At 45.0% G+C, this 14,716-nt stretch overlaps 1 protein-coding gene across 2 annotated transcripts in view; it reads right to left on the bottom strand.

Annotated features, from left to right (window-relative positions):
* FYCO1 (FYVE and coiled-coil domain autophagy adaptor 1) overlaps window positions 1-13,528 on the bottom strand; it is a 53,325-nt gene extending 39,797 nt beyond the window's left edge. Inside the window, exons 1-4 of one of the 2 annotated variants that reach the window (XM_050708856.1) lie at window positions 13,432-13,528; window positions 3,272-3,456; window positions 1,616-1,722; window positions 370-495 (exon numbers count right to left, since the gene is read on the bottom strand). In XM_050708856.1, coding sequence (XP_050564813.1) covers window positions 370-495; window positions 1,616-1,722; window positions 3,272-3,326 — 288 coding nt within the window. In that variant the 5' untranslated portion in view covers window positions 3,327-3,456; window positions 13,432-13,528. The remainder of the gene's footprint in view (window positions 1-369; window positions 496-1,615; window positions 1,723-3,271; window positions 3,457-13,431) is intronic. The other variant, XM_035549717.2, reaches the window with a different exon arrangement.
* Window positions 13,529-14,716: the final 1,188 nt, after the last annotated feature.

Raw genomic sequence — 14,716 nt, 5'->3', positions numbered from 1 at the left:
TGGAGCAAGTCCTCTCTTAAGCTGTGCTTAAAATGCAGGCTCTACCATTGATATAATTTTTCATTTCTTTTTAGAGAAAATGGAACTTATTTAATGAAAAGGTATGGCACAAACAGAGATAAAAAGGACCATTCATTTGTGTAAGTGATCTTCAAAATAAGCAACACACTATCCAAGCCCATATAATTTGGTACCATACCAAAAAGATGTGTAACCTTGCATTTTTATACTTTACATGAGAACTAAAAAAAACATTTCCAACATTTTTTTCCTATGTTAAAAGTAATATATTTTTTTGGTTTCTCTGCTTTCTGAAAATACATACCAAAACACAATGCATGTACTGTGATGATTAACTGATCTACTTACTTCTGTAATAGACTTGACAAAGCGGATTCCATCATTAGCTCCTTTTACTTTTGCCAGACAGTCACAGAAATAATCCCAGTAGTCTTTTCTGTTCCCCAGCAATGTGCTTTTTTCTTTCTGGTCAAACTTAATCAAAGAAAACAGAAAGCAATAAGTAAAACTTAAATAGAAATATAGTTATGTACATCTGCTGTAGAATTGTTCCTCTCCCACCAACATCTGCTTTCCTGACTCCTCATACATATTAGCCAACATATTCACAAAGCGAAGAGACATTGTACTGCACTGATGCAATCCAGCAATTACTAAAGATACTTTACAGACAGTAACAGACAATCATGTTGTTGGTTAAGCTAAAACACAGACATCCATTCAACACTGCTCAAATAAAGATTAACAGCAGTTTTAGCAGCTGTTCAAGAGCAAGGAACTGACAGTCAGTTGCTGAGACCGCTGCAATCAAGTGTGGCAGTAACACAAATGCCCATACCAGCACAACCTGCTCTAGCAAAATCATACTCAGAGCAGTGATGCAGTACGGGCAGCTGACTGCAGCTTGGAGCAATCAAATCTGAAAGGATTTCTTCAGCTTCTGCTGAATCCTCGGCAACCCAATTAAAACTATCTTGACTAGATTAAGTCTAGTTTAGCATGTCCGTGTTGCTGTCAATGGCATGATTACAGTATATGTAGACACAGACAACGCGAACCGAATTTCAGTTTGCCCAGCAGCGTCCCCTTTCACTTAAATTTTCAGGATGGTCAAAAAGCAGCATTCCAGATTCAAAACCAGCCTTTTGCATTAAGCTTTCTATACAACAAAAATCAATTTCCACAATTAAATTGCTAAAAATTCTCTAAATTACTCTTACTGTTATATTTGCACCATCAGCTGCTTACTAGCATTTATTTTGCATTAAAATGTAAAGATTTCATTACCATAGCTTTTCCAGGATAATTTAGAAGTGTACATCTTCAAAATCAAGCTCAAATCTTTCAGATCAATAGAGAAATGCTGTACAATCTTCAGTCAACCTGCCAGCACTGCCTTTTGATTACAATTATTTATTTTCACTTGAAATATGTGCAACGAACTGCACTCATTTCAGTCCACTTACTGGAAAAAAAAAGACTCAAATGGATACTTATGATTATTCGAGTTAAACCCCACATACTGAAGAGGCAATAACAGAAAACAAGGCCTAGCTTTGACAGTGGATTACAAATTACACACATCACTTTTTACCTGTAGAAGATACTCAAGCTTGTAGGAGAATTTTTGCAAGTTGACACTGTCATCTGTGATCGGCTCCCCTCCTTCTTTAAATTCTTTACTTAATTCAGTAACAGCATCTTTAAAACAAGACACCAAAATGATTAACTAATGCTAGAGATACATAGGACTGAATTCATAAGCAACTCAGCAAACATATTTTCTGCTTGGACATTATGCATGTGTATTTAGTTTCCATCAATCAGATGTCTTAATCACAGTGCAAAAAGCTTGTTGAAACGCTTGCAATTTAATACCACCTATAACAAAAAACAGAGCTCAGGTTATGTCAGTCTGCCACACTGAGTTATTATTTCTTCTTCTTAAAAAGAGAACCTCCTCCAGACACATATAAAAAAAGTGGTAACAGACAGTTGCTAGCTGGTTCTTCGGCAGAGGAAAGAGAAATATTTTTGTGAATGTCTCATGCACATTAAAGTTTTCCTATTGCCACAGGACAAACAGAATTCTGATTAGAAAGGACAAAGCATGTAATCTGCTAAAGGGGATCAGTAAAACGATAACAGTTGTTCAGTCAGCACATTTATCTTCTCCGTGCTTTATTCAGGAAGGTTCAGCTTGTGCTGCTTACAAAACACCAATGGGAAAATAATGTACGTAAAAATAAGGATACAACAACTCCTCTTACCTAAAACCTACTCCCATAGGGGGTGAGCAAAACTCAAGTCAAAGCAAACTCTGCTGTCTCCCTGGATGCTCTGGCCACCAAAGCGTGCACTTCTCAGCATCAGAAATTAATGATTTTGAACGTGCTTTCCACTTGGTTTTGTACTTCTTTCAGGTGCCTGAGTGAGCCTTAGCTCCCAGTCACACTCGATCCCCTTTGCAAATTAGTATCTCTTCCTTTTAGCAGGCACACAGATTTTCTTACCTACAGGAAGATCTAGATTCCTAGCTTTGGTGCATATTATACCTTACATTTAATAAATATGAAAAGGAAAAATATCTGGATCTTGGTACAGGCAGCTGATTAGGACAGAGAAAGAGCAGAAAAATGGATATGGATCTGCTGCCAATTCTGCCTGCAGCAGAACTGCAGAAAATGAGATTGGCTACTGCTAGTGGAGGACAAGTCAGATGCACAGAAAGCGTGTTCCACTGCAGCAAGAAGAGCAGATCCAATTGTCCAGCACTCTCCCTCTGGGTCTCCATTCCCATTTTGGGTTGATCTCCTGTTTTTTTTTTTCCCTTCCCATATTAGGAGAACTCAATGCCAGCTTTTCATCAAGTGACGTTCTAAATATCAGCCCTTCTCCTTCTCACAAGAAGTCTTATAACCGCATAGTTCTACTCATGCAAACAAAGCCCTAGCTCACACCATGCAAAAGAATAATTTTAATTTCACCCTGCAGACATTTTTTTTAATTGTAAGGCTTATTTGTAATAGTGCATATTTAAATATGCAGGATTTAAGAATTTAGGATTCTGAATATTTTTTTTCAGAAAAAAACAGTCACATCTGTATTGAGCACATGGCACACCTTGAACTATGTTGTTAGAATTGCTGCACAGAAGTGTTATACAACTTGAAATACAGTTCCTACTCTCTGTTACCTAAAACAAGAAGGATTCAATCCAGCATATAGAACAAATCTGTCAGCATGATACCTTGCAAGTCCCTGATAATCCGCTGCAGCTGGCTTTCACCACCAGTTGCTGCCATCTTGAAAACCAAAGAGGCTCCCCTTCTGGGTTGTTAACCTTTTCATCCATCTAGATAACAACAGCAGAGTTCATATCCTCGATGACCGCCGGGCTGATGGAGATTATTCTTCTCTGTGACACTTGCAACTCTGTAAAATTCAAAAATAGAATGCAACTCTTTATCATCTCAAATGAGCAAAACAGAGGTGCTTTGGCATTTTAAATCCTGGTTAGTAATGAATTCTCACATTGCCAACTCTTTTCCAGAAACCTCCTTTACATTTCCTTCTAGATTCCACTTTCCTTTTCAGTTATTTCTGTTTCCACCTTTCAAAACTACTGAGCAAACCCCAGAGAGCAGTTTTCCCTCGTCAGAGTTACGACGCAGTCTACAGTCCAGCTCAGGCTGGCATTTCACACAACTCATCTCATGACCCTGACGGAGGTTCTGATGACACGGGACTTTCCCTACAAAAATCCTCTGCCCGACCTTCCCTACAGCCTGCAGAGTAAAAAGATACAACAACATCGCCATTTCAGGGAGACTTCCAAGACACAGCCTAGTCACAGATTGAGGTGTCCAAAAGTGATACATGCTTGATCCTCTGGCATTGGAGGATGTTTTTTACTCATAAGAGCTGGCAAAAGATTTAGCACTTGAGATTGGTTTTAGCACGAGAAACATCTTTCATCCCTCCTCAGAACCCCCTGTTCCCAACACATGTAAGAGGATACCGCTTTATTTTAAGCTGTGACAGCATTCCTGGCAGGGTAAATATACCTTGCACATCAGAACATCCACCTCCCCTGCTCAGAACAATGATGAGTAAGTTATACCTAGCACTTGTGAAGAATTACTTATCCATTAATGAAAATAAATGAATTAAAGATCAACTAAAAGCCTCAAGCGCTTTACTAACACAACCACGCTTGGTGATCCAAACTTTCAAACACTCATGGGAACAATAACTCAAAAAAGCCACATGGAAACTAAACTACACAGGAAACTTATCAAGCGTCTTGTCCTCAAAGGTTGTACCCAATTCTGCCTGCAATGGCACAGCCAAATTTTCAAGCAAGCCTAACACCTGAAGTACTGAACCTATAGAAAATTTGCTGCTACCTTTCTGTGCTTGTGTTATAATTCAAACTGAACTACAATGAAATTAAATTGCAATGAAAAAATAAATTAAAATTAAATTAAAATACGACAAGCTTTTGAAATGCAAATGGCATTATATCAAATGATCATATTTCCTCTCCCTTCTCTTTCTTACACCTCCGAATTAATTAAAATGGCATTGCTCAAGTAGGTGTCTGGATGGATCCAACAAATCATCCTTCTACCCCATGTATCGAGGTATCATTTGCAAACTGCCCTGATGCAACCCTGTTTGTTTTTTTTCTTTTCGATACAAGGTAGAGGTGGTTCAAAGCAAACCTTAAAGCAAGACAGAAACATGGTAAATATTAAAAAAAAAAAAAACCCTATGCTTACTAGTGTGTTTCTCTCAATACCTGCGTTTTGCCACCTGCTGGTTTCATTGCCATATTTCGATGGCAGTCGTTATGCCGTTGTGGGGACGATGTGCTGCCTGGGAAGGGCCTCGGCCTGCCACATCCCCACAACCGCGCTGCTTTAGGGAGAGAAGGCCAGCACAGAGTGGTCCTGCTGACCTCTTTTCAATGCACCAGACGCTTCTGGCCAACCTTGGCAAAAGGTAGAAGTCTTCAAAATACTGTGCTCTTCATTGTGCGATCAAAAGGGGTTGCCAAACACAATTTTTTCACTGTAAATCAACAATATCACGTACACAATATTCCTATCTTGACTCTCCTCGGTGATTGCACAGACCCCATTTCCTGGTAACTTGAGTTTGGATACCGATGAGAAAAAGTAATAACAAAGCAGTGAGTCAACGTTTCCTCTTCTAAGAACACACAGTAATATCAGCCCTATCTGTTCAGACTGGCAACCGCTACCCAAAGCTACCAAGAGCAGACTGTGGCAAGCCAAAACACACGGCTGACCCAAACGCCCCCCCCTCACACGACAGGAGAAATGGGTCCTGCTCGTCCCTCCTGAAGGCCAGAACGAGCCCTGGTGCAAGGCTCCTGAGGCACAAGGTGTGGCAGGAGAGCTGCAGGTGGCAGAGGTGGGATGCTGATGTTGGGCCTGTATTTTGCAACAGCCAGCGGGGAGCGGGACGTGGGGCACCCTGGGGCTGACGGGAGCAGCTCGGGACCTTGCAAATGAAGAACACACATCTTTATTCCTGCTAGGATCTCCTCAGCAGAATATGTGAGCCCTGAACAGAGACCACAGCTCAGCTGGAGGTGCGTGGCTGCACAGCCCACTCCTGTTTGCTCACCAATCCCCCTTTCCTCGGTACAGGTCTCACCGTTTCCCCCTTCCTTGCATCAGCTCCTGCCCGTGAGCTCCTGCCCATTTACTCCCTTCTCTTCTCAGAGGTGAAGGGGATCTTTCAGCCTGGTTATAGCACTTTTCTACCTGCCTTCTTCACTGCTAATCGGGGAGAAAGGTATGTCTCCCGTCCGTGGTCCTTCCAGGGATGTGCCTAGAAAACGCAACACATCCCACACCACAGAAGGGTGCACAGCTCTCATCTCCCAGACACAGACACAGACACAGACACAGATTTCTAGGTTGGAAGAGACCTCAAGATCATCGAGTCCAACCTCCGACCTAACACTAAGTACTCCACTAAACCATATCGCTAAGCTCTACATCTAAACGTCTTTTAAAGACCTCCAGGGATGGTGACTCCACCACCTCCCTGGGCAGCCCGTTCCAATGCTTAATAACCCTTTCGGTAAAGAAGTACTTCCTAACATCCAACCTAAAACTCCCCTGGCGCAACTTTCGCCCATTCCCCCTCGTCCTGTCACCAGGCACGTGGGAGAACAGACCAACCCCCACCTCGCTACAGCCTCCTTTAAGGTAACTGTAGAGAGCGATAAGGTCGCCCCTGAGCCTCCTCTTCTCCAGGCTGCACAAGCCCAGCTCCCTCAGCCGCTCCTCGTAAGACTTGTTCTCCAGACCCCTCACCAGCTTGGTTGCCCTTTTCTGGACTCGCTCGAGCACGTCCATGTCCTTCCTGTAGCGAGGGGCCCAAAACTGAACACAGTACTCGAGGTGCGGCCTCAGCAGAGCCGAGTACAGGGGGACAATCACTTCCCTAGACCTGCTGGCCACACTGCTTCTTATACAGGCCAGGATGCTGTTGGCCTTCTTGGCCACCTGAGCACACTGCTGGCTCATATTCAGCCGACTATCAACCAATACTCCCAGGTCCTTCTCGGCCAGGCAGCTTTCCAGCCACTCATCTCCCAGCCTGTAGCTCTGCTTGGGGTTGTTGCGCCCCAGGTGCAGGACCCGGCACTTGGCCTTGTTGAACTTCATACAGTTGACCTCAGCCCATCGCTCCAGCCTATCCAGATCCTCCTGCAGAGCCTTCCTGCCCTCCCACTGGCAAACAAAGCTGACAATGCACCTGAACTGGTTTCCTGAGCTTTCAGAGTAGGAAGAGCTTCTGCAAACACCTGATCTAGTCCTTCCTGACCACAGACATTTTGCTCAGGATTGTTTAGGGCACAACCCTGCTCCTCCAAGCATTTCCTCTCCTATTATGTGTGTCTGCAATTATCTGCCTTGTCTGAGCAGCATGATACATGTGTGAGGCACAAGTGACCTGCTTTGGGTCAAAAGCTTTTTAGGTGATGCGTCACAACCTCTTATGTAATAGCATTTGACTACAGCCATGGGCATTAACTTGTAAAACACTGCGGTGCTGTAAAGGACTCAGTGGACTTGCATCAGGGACCCGGCACCGAGTAAGGCAGCGAAAGCAAGACGTCGTACGTCACCAGTCCCCTGGGCTGTGCCTGCTGATGGCTGAAGATAGCTGTCCCCTCTCCTGCTGGTTTAAGTACCCACGTGTGGGTGAGAATCTTCTTTGCAGATGAAGCTATCCTGGAGATTAAGGAAGGAAGCAGAAAGGGAACAGCCCACTCACAAGAAAAGACTTAGTTGACAGTGAGTGGGACACAGAAGAAACAGCAAACAAAACTTAATGACTGTAATTACATTGCGTAGTGGAGTGGCTACAGTGACCTGCTTTCACTCTGATTTCATAAAATCTCTCTCTGTGTTACTGTGGGCATGTCCGCATCTCCAGCAGCTACAATTTTTTGAACTGACTGGTTGATTTCAGCCAACCTTGGAAGAATGCAGAAGTCTTCAAAATATTATGCTCCTCCACGTGCAATCAAAACGGGAAGCTGGGAAGAATTCCACAAGCAGTTTCTCTTCCCTGACCAAAAGGCTGCAGAGACCTTGGCTGCAGCCTGACAGCAGAGAATGCACCCCTCAGCCAAGGGCCTTTTCAGTGCACACCAAGAGCAGAGCTCACACTGCAGACCTGGGTAATCCTGCTGAAAAATAAATCAGATCTGCAAGACAAATTCATTGGAAGCCAAGTCCCTAAACTGCTTACAGAAATGTTTTATCTTAACACAACTTTTCTGGTCTAGCCACCCCAAACACGGGCACTTTGCCACGTTTCCCTTACAGAGAGAGATCTCCCGTACAGTGATCACAAGACCTTTAGTCATCCGCAATTCTATACCTGTTGTGCATTAACGCTCTGTATGAAACAAAACAGGCATCGAGGATACCGAGCCAAATCCTATGTCCATGAGTCACATTAATTTTACCTCTATTACTCCCTTGTGTAGTGTGAAGGTGATTTGTCCCATAAACGCGGATGCTGACCAGTGATTGTGAGGGACAATTCTAGAATATGACATAGAAGACCAACCCACCTGGGCACGCAGTGGCTACAAGACACACAGAGAGAGGAACACATGGCAAATCTCACAGCAAAGACGAAAGAACTGGGAAAAAGATAGTCTGCCTCCCAGGACCGCAATACCACTGATTTAGTTAAAAAATTTAATTCCAATAGTTGTCTGGAAAAAGCACTTTGTACTTAGATATTGCAAGAAACAGAGTCCCAGTGGATTGTACTATAGCTGTGCTGCTAGCTTTTTCTCATCTGGTACCATTCAGGCACCTGCACATCCATTATATTAAGCTGAAGAACTGTTTGCTGCAAAGAAGGGTCTGAGGTGAGCGGCAAATTTGAGCATGCATAAATGCAGCTCTGCTGGGCAACTCAACCCTTTGTGCTTCCACGCTGCACATAAAGGTATGTGAGTGACCGATGAAAGGCACACTGGGCTGCACTGGATCAGACAATTGAAAACAAAAGACAGGCAAAGCGGGAAGGTCAGCTAAGGTTTCCATTCTGAGTTTTGAAGCTCAGTTCCCCTCTGAGAAGTGAAATTTTCTTGCTAAATGAATCTTCCCGCTTCACTTTCTACACCAACAAACCTTCACATTGCATTTACAAAAATACATTTTGAGGAGTTTTTTTTTTTTAAACTTCTTTTAATACTTCAAACAGGTAGCAGGAGAATACACTGCAAACATACATGGGATTCCCACCCCCTGACACCACCACACACAAAAGCCTTGTTTTGAACTGTTTGGGCATATAAACATTTAGTAGTAAAATGCATCTTGCAGAAAATACATGTCCAGAAAAAAAATAAAAATCAAAGAGTGTCATAGCACTGGGGAACACAGTTAACGAGGTGAAGTGCACAAAAACATTCACGTCTTTGAGAAAAGCAGCATGTTTACACATAGGGGTTCCTCACGGTAAAGCCCTTTTTGTGGGTAGGTCCTTGAGCTCTACAGGTATTTTTACGATGTTTTTCAGCCCAAGAATACAAATTAATGACATTCCTAAAATACTGCTTGCAACCCTAACCTGACTGTCACAAATGAGTTGGTAAAGTTTTGCAGTCTCTGTGCAAACTTCACTGTGCTATGGACAGCTGGCTTGCGTTCTCCCCCTATTTTATTCCTTGTATTTGACAACTGTTCTTAGAAAAACGCCAAAACCAAGCAACAGATAAGGGTATACAAGTGGCTTGATAAGAACTCCATCAGCTAGAGCTAATTTTAACCCTCTGTGGGGAAAGCTAGCAACTCTAACAACTTTTTTTAATGCTGCACCTAATGAACCAGGCCTCCACTTCAAGGCCTGACTTAAACCTGGTTAAAGGATCACATCCATCATTTGCCAAACAGGACAGACACGTTAGACCGCGTGTTTCTTAGTTTGGAGAATACAGTGCGCTGTCTCTGACATTCTTCACGTTGATAACCAGCAACGTGAACACAAATCACCAGTTCTGGCAGCCAGAAAACAAGGATGAGCTTGTATTTATCCCACAAAGACAAGCCTGTCTCAGCCCCATCCCCTGACGCAGAAGCTGCCTGTTTGAGGAAGCAGTCAGTTCACAAAGAGAAGAGTGCTCCTCTGATAACAGGAATTGCACCAGTATCGCTCTTAACCCCTCTGCCCTTATTGCCTAGGGCATGCCACACCTCAACCCATGTCAGGAAAGCTACGCAGTGCTTACTGGAATCTACGAGTTAACCTACTTTAATAATAAATACTAAATATCAAACAATAATTTTGAGAATAATACCAGATTAACCTCCCAGAGACTTGCTTCTCCTCAGCTGCTCCAACCCAGTTTCACTCCCCATGGGGAAGCACACCCTTCCCACCATAAGTGGAGAGTCAAAAAGACAGGCGTCATTCAAAAATGAGAAGATTTTTCCCACTTTGCACCCTCATTCTTCCAAGCCACTTTCCCCATGAGCCCATGTATCCTCCCTGCTACAGAACCTGCCCTTCCTCCCAGTAACACACCCAACTATTTGCATCTCTCTTATGTATTCTTCAAACCAGAGACCATATGCTTGGATGCTACTCTGTGGAGCATCATAAAGATACCTGTACAAATAGAAAGAGTAGAGGACTTCCAACTGCAAAGTAGTGCTAGTGATTTACGATGCTCAACTTGCTTGCTGCAGGAGCTTAGGATCTTCCAAAAGTCTCTTGTTTTTCAGGTCTCCCAAGCTGGCCTCTGAGAAATGGGTGCCGTGTTAACTTCCACAGCATGCTTGGCCTGACTAACGCATCATCTCAGGCACCTCTCAGGCTTGGGGATAGTTAAAAGCAACAACCATTACACCATAACTCCGAGCTGCCTCCATTCGAACAGGTGCTTTCCTCTCAGCAGGATTTTTTACCTCTGTGTCTATCGGTCCACACTGTCCCTCCAAGCAGAGATTTCAGAAGCGCTTGAAAAGACTGCCTCCAACTAATCGTTTTGGGAAGCGCAGCAGGTGGGTGTTGAGAATTGCCCGTGTGTAGCACTCCATCTGCCCTTCATCCAGCCAACAGCAGCGGGAGCTCCCCAGGGCAACTCCTGACCTATTTGTAGTTCCCAGTGTGAACAAGCAATAAACAACACTGAAAATTACAGGCTCTGGCTGCACAACTGCAGATCAAACAGGAGGCAAGCCCATTAAGCAAACCAAGCTGAGACAACCCAGGCTGACTGAGTGAATCATGCCACCCCTGGGCCCATAGCAAAAATTCCTGTTTTCTTCCCTCTGCAGCAGGAAGTATTTCCTTTTCGCCCTGTTGTCTCCAAGTTTCCCTGTAATGGTGACCATTCGGGGAGAAGGGAGAATTTCAGAGTTACAAACCCCAAGATTTAGGAAGCCTTTGGAAGCGGAGCCCGTACACCACTGCTGCCTCTCAGCCTGCTGGGGACAGACAGGCTCACAGATGACGCAGGCTGGGCTCAAGCCCAGTAATTCGGGGATCGCCTGATCCAACCCGCTCACTTTCAAAACCTAAGCTGGCTTGCAGCAGTAGCAAGACCATCCTCCTTCCCAGCAGTAAATTAAATGTCATGGTAGACACACTTGTGGATTAACTGTTTACAAATATCCTGCTTAGACCACAATATCATGAGCAACCACAGAACACTGTGATGGACAAAAATATTAAACCAGAGGGAAGGGTGTAAGAGTTAAGGCCATGTGCAGGTTTCACGGGGTTTCCCTGCACTATGAGACTGAGACAGTGTATATAAAGGGTTCTTCTGCTCCTTCCACCGTTGTTACAAAATATGATGCCTTCTTCTGAACACATTCGGATAGCATACTTCAAATTACTACTAATATGGCACTTTTGGACACAACCAACCACCACTCCCTGAACAAACTGGAATTACTACAGGCAAATATGAAAAGGATACAGGCTAGATTCACACTGAAAAAAAATATCTTTGTACTGGCAAACCAAATATAAACATGGTATGTAAATAAATAAAAATAATAATGTGTAATAATAAAACCACTCAGGGCTCTTACAATTCCCTCTACTTCAATAATCTAAACAGCACCTAAAGAATACCAGAAGGGTTCAGGGTTTGTTTCACAAATGGGCAACTGTAATTTTTAAAGGTAATCTACTAAGAAAAACAAACAACCCAAGCTAAAAACAATTTTCAGCACTGCTTTTCCTTAAGGCCAATCTGATAATTTCTGCAATTTTGCAGGCAAACACTTTTAAAAATATATTTTAATAGTGTTCTTCCCCACTGACCAAGTCTTAGCAGACCAGGCCTTCAGACATTAGGACAAATTCCTCTTCCTTTTATGTAACCGTCTAGCAGTGGAGAGAGGAACTGCAGATATAATACACCCTTTCACTATTGTCAGCTGGTGCACCAAAGAGGCTCCTGTATACAAGAAATAGGCTCCATAACTAATTAACTGGCTCTTCAGGAGTACCAAAACCACCCACGTTCACACAAAACGCTGGCAAATATATATACACTACAGCAAGAAGAAAAGCAAAACCAGCTTGCACTTGTTTTTCACCATAGGTGGCTTCGATACAACTTTTTAACAGCAGTGCAGTCTTCTACACACAAATGTTTGGAAACATTACTAGGAACATCTGGAACATCTAAATTTAAGCACTCCCAGGAGGATCCCTGGAGGACCTTAAGAAATGGCCTTGTACACAATATGTGGAAAATAAAAAATACACTACTGCAGGACAATTTGTCTCCTCTGCTGCACATCCTGCCGCCTAACACCAGAACTGAAAACAAAAACACCAACAGAAAGCCCGTCACCATGTTGCTGACAAGTCCATGCTGTGCCCTGCGAGTTTAATCACAGTAAACACCCGCTTTCACTCTTCAGAAGTAAAAAGATAAAAGGTCTGGGATTCCTCCTCCTCTGTTTACATTCGAGAAGCAGCTCAGTGCAAAGGGAGAGGCCGAACCCGGAGCATGACAGCTGCAGCCGACCCACTCCGCACGCCAAACAAGCCTTTGCGCTGGCAAAAATCAGCAGGCAGCTCGGCACGACGACAACCCATGGGACCAACAACTGGGGCCCCAAATTCCTCTACAAGCAGCTGAAGCAGCAAGGGGTCTGCCAGCCTGCAGGCTGGGGCACAAACCCTCTGCAGAGCAACCGAGCACCGCAGGACGTCTACCTGAGGAGAATCCCAAGCGCGAAGGCTGCCCACCATTTCACGCAAGCCTCCTCCAAAGCCCACCGCTCGCTGTGTGTCGCGGGGAGCGATGTGTGCCGGAGGGGTGCTGGCATCTGCTCTGGAGACAGGAGCCAGTGCCAGCAAAACCCTCCCTGTCATCCGCCAGAGATTTGCCGACACAAGGACAAGCGGGATTAGGGCCGGGGGAAATATTTGTCTCTGTCAGCGCTTCGCAGCCGGTGAGGGCACACAGCAGCGCAGCGGGCGTTTGGCCTTTGGGGAGCAGCGGTGAAGGGCCAGGGGAATCGGGTGGGTTTGTGCGGTGTGGGGGGAGAAGCGCCGCGTTTACGGTGGCACAAAACCACCACAGCTCGAAGGGGGCCAGTGAGGACACCCCCAGCACCCATGCCTGCACGCTGCCCGGCGCTGCCTCTGCCCCACCGCCCGCCCCGCCGTGCCCGTGTGCGGGGACAGCCGCCCCCCCGCCGCCCCCCGAGCTCACCCCGCCGCCCCCAGCCCTGGCAGCCACCGAAGGGGCCGCATCGCGGCTCCTCCCCTCGGCGCCGGGCCTCCGGCGGCAACAAGTGGGCGCCGTCGGAGTTTCCTTCCCCCTCCCTCCGGCCGCCGCCGCCGCCTCTTCCCCGCCGCCGGTACCTGCGCGGCGGCCGCCATGTCGCGGCCAGGCCGCCCGGGGACAGGCTCCGGCCCCGCTCGCCGCCGACTACAAGTCCCGTGAGGCCCCGGGGAGGTGGCGGCGGCACCGGGACGGGGCCTGGCCGGAGAGGAGGAGGAGGCTCGGGAGAGGCCAACAGCGTGAAAATGAAGGGGTTTAGAAGGTTTTTCGGGGAGTTACCGCCGGTATCCCCAACGGCTGCAGGCTGGGGGTGGTTTCTGGTACTGTCAAGCAAGGTCGCCTGTCAAGAAGTATAATTTTTACATAGTACTCACTGTCACTTTTACTACAGTTCAGTATTTTTGTTTGTGTATGCGGTTTGTTTGTGTACGTACCGGTTCATCATGGTCTTTGCACGGACAACTGAAGTGAATCTGAAAGTCGTGCTCGATAAAGCCAGTAAGTAGCAGATTTCTTTCTGTTCTGCTGAGGACAGGAAAACACTCTTCCCACAGCTATAAGGTGTAGGAGGCCACATAACATAAGAAACTGGGAGAACACGGGTGTGAAACTGGAACGTAATATCACTTCCTAATGTGGTGCTTCCACACCTCATCTCCCAGCATAAGCTTCTCCTTCCACAAACAGTCTATTTCTACTCTTTTTTTTTTTTTCAAACTTGCACCCTTCACTAACCCATGATTCTCTGAAAAGAAGTTTCACAGTGTCTGAAGTTGGCTACAGTGTTTTTGTATTTGAAAGGTACTGGAAAATAAGTTCTTTTCCTTTTTTTTTCTTTTTTTTTTCATTATCATTAACTTAAATAAACGATTTTAAATAAAACTTGTGATCAGTTTGTCATCAATTCTTGCCACAATGCTTCTATTAATGTCATAAAATTTAGCTTTGGCAGACATAAGATCAAAGCATCCTATTTTCAAGACTATAAGGAAATACATGGTGTATGTAGTCACTGACATGCCTCCATCATTCTCATTTTTTTCATCCTCAACCTAAGGATGACTAAGTGACCTTGAAGTTTTGGTGAATAGTCTTCACCTAATGTATGATTTTAAAAAGCCTGAAAACATTTTAATGTCCTCAGACGTGCAGGTTATGGGGCTAAGCATGTTTTGGGCACATGACTCATGAAATGCAATGGGATGTCTTACATTGCTCTGAAGCAACATTCAGGCTGACTTCTCAGCATGCTTTGCCACGTCATGCAGTACACAACCAGGAGCATCTGCTGAAAACAAATGTTTGTTTTCCATTGATCAGCAGGCAACTGGGTCTTCCAAAATTAACCTTAGGGTCATATGTTGC

This window comes from Cygnus atratus, chromosome 2 (genome assembly GCF_013377495.2).
Source record: "Cygnus atratus isolate AKBS03 ecotype Queensland, Australia chromosome 2, CAtr_DNAZoo_HiC_assembly, whole genome shotgun sequence".
In the NCBI taxonomy this organism is placed as follows: domain Eukaryota; kingdom Metazoa; phylum Chordata; class Aves; order Anseriformes; family Anatidae; genus Cygnus; species Cygnus atratus.
Note: the sequence above shows the minus strand (reverse complement) of the source record. Positions and strands in the feature narration are given on the sequence as shown.